Below are 1,527 nucleotides of genomic sequence, written 5' to 3' on the forward strand. Positions count from 1 at the left end.
TGCGCCCAAGGGGGACGTGAAGCACAAGAGACGGAAGAAGCTGCGTCGGCCACTGCAGCGCTGAGGGCAGCGCTGGGCCAGGTGCTCAAAGGGCTCTTTCCAATAAACAAAACTCTATTTTTCCTTTTTAGAATGCCTTTTAAATACTCTGGAGCTTCCCAAGGGAACCAGGTGGGGGGGATGGATACATACAGCCATGGCCAGAGGCACAAACACCTGGTGCCACCCTGAGCGCAGGGGGACGTTACCCCAGTGCCACTCACATAGTGTTTTGCTGCTCCTTCTTCTCTTGCTTACCTTCCTCCTCCTCCCAGTGCCAGAGCCTGGGTTGGCTTTTCCTGCCTCTCAGCTGCTTGAGGGCCCCTCATCCCTTTCCCAGCAAGGAGCTGGGAATGGATGTGGGGGGCTGGATTTGAGGAGGTGCTGCCCCACCATGTGTGACCCGAGCGTGTCCCAGCTGGAAATCGGGTGTTACCAGTAGCAAACGCCTTTGAGATGGATTTGGTTGAATTCAAACTGGAGGAATGGGCTCCAAGGAGCAGCTCTGGGCTGGAGAAACCTTCCCCAGACCCTGGCGGGAGCTGGAGGAGTCCCTGCAGCAGCCTCAGTACTTGTTGATGCCGAAGACACGGACGCCGTGGAACTGGGGCAGTTTGGGCAGGAGGACACTGAGCAGCGAGGCTGTGTTCACCAGGAAGTGTGTGGGGTCATACTTGGTGTAGAAGCTGGTCAGGAGGTACCTGGGGCACAGGGAGACACGGGGTGAGTTCCAGGCTGCTTCCACTGCTCACTGGGGGCATTTTGGGTGCTTGAGAGAAGCCCACAACGGTTTATGTTGAAGGGACCTTAAAGCTCATCCAGCTCCAACCCCTGCCACGGGCAGGGACACCTTCCACTAGAGCAGGTTGCTCCAAACCCCTGTGTCCAACCTGGCCTTGAACACTGCCAGGGATGGGGCAGCCACAGCTTCTCTGGGCACCCTGTGCCAGCGCCTCAGCACCCTCACAGGGAAGAGCTTCCAATCTCCCTCTTGTGTTGGGAAAAGAGCACCTCTAAGCTGGGGAAGCCCTCGGCAGCCCCAGGACGCCCCCCAGCACCATCCTGCCCAGCTCAGCAGCACTCACAGCACCACCGGGGAGATGCTGAGGAACTTGCGGGCTGCGGTGCACTGCGTCCCGTAGTCTATCTGCTCCCAGTGTGTGAGGAGCCGGTCCCTGCCCTGGTCCGGGGTCTCGAAGGGTGTCCCCTTCACCGCGTGCAGCAGCACGTACATGACCTGTGGGGGTGAAGGAGGGAAGAGCTGAGCCCTCAGCACCGCCAGGCGCCGCCCCGGGGAGAGGGGGCAGAGGTGACCTGACCAGGTTGTGGATGACGTTGGTGAGTGTCCAGACCACGGGCACGCTGAAGAAGGGGATGCTGAGCAGCACGACGTGGAGGACGCCCACCGAGGCACCGTAGGCCACCCAGATGCCTCTGCTGTTCATCACCCGCGTGTTGGGATTCACCTCGCTGTGAGCCACGCCGACG

At 60.3% G+C, this 1,527-nt stretch overlaps 1 protein-coding gene across 1 annotated transcript; it reads right to left on the reverse strand.

The window, feature by feature from the left end:
• Window positions 1–604: 604 nt before the first annotated feature.
• LOC104399257 (ORM1-like protein 2) lies at window positions 605–1,523 on the reverse strand (the record flags this gene model as incomplete). Its single annotated transcript, XM_010023819.1, has 3 exons — window positions 605–740; window positions 1,125–1,276; window positions 1,359–1,523. Coding segments are annotated over 3 exons (453 nt in total), but the record flags the coding sequence as incomplete, so codon positions are not given.
• Between the last annotated feature and the right edge of the window lie 4 nt (window positions 1,524–1,527).

This window comes from Nestor notabilis, unplaced genomic scaffold, assembly GCF_000696875.1.
Source record: "Nestor notabilis isolate BGI_N333 unplaced genomic scaffold, ASM69687v1 scaffold28591, whole genome shotgun sequence".
Lineage (NCBI taxonomy): Eukaryota > Metazoa > Chordata > Aves > Psittaciformes > Psittacidae > Nestor > Nestor notabilis.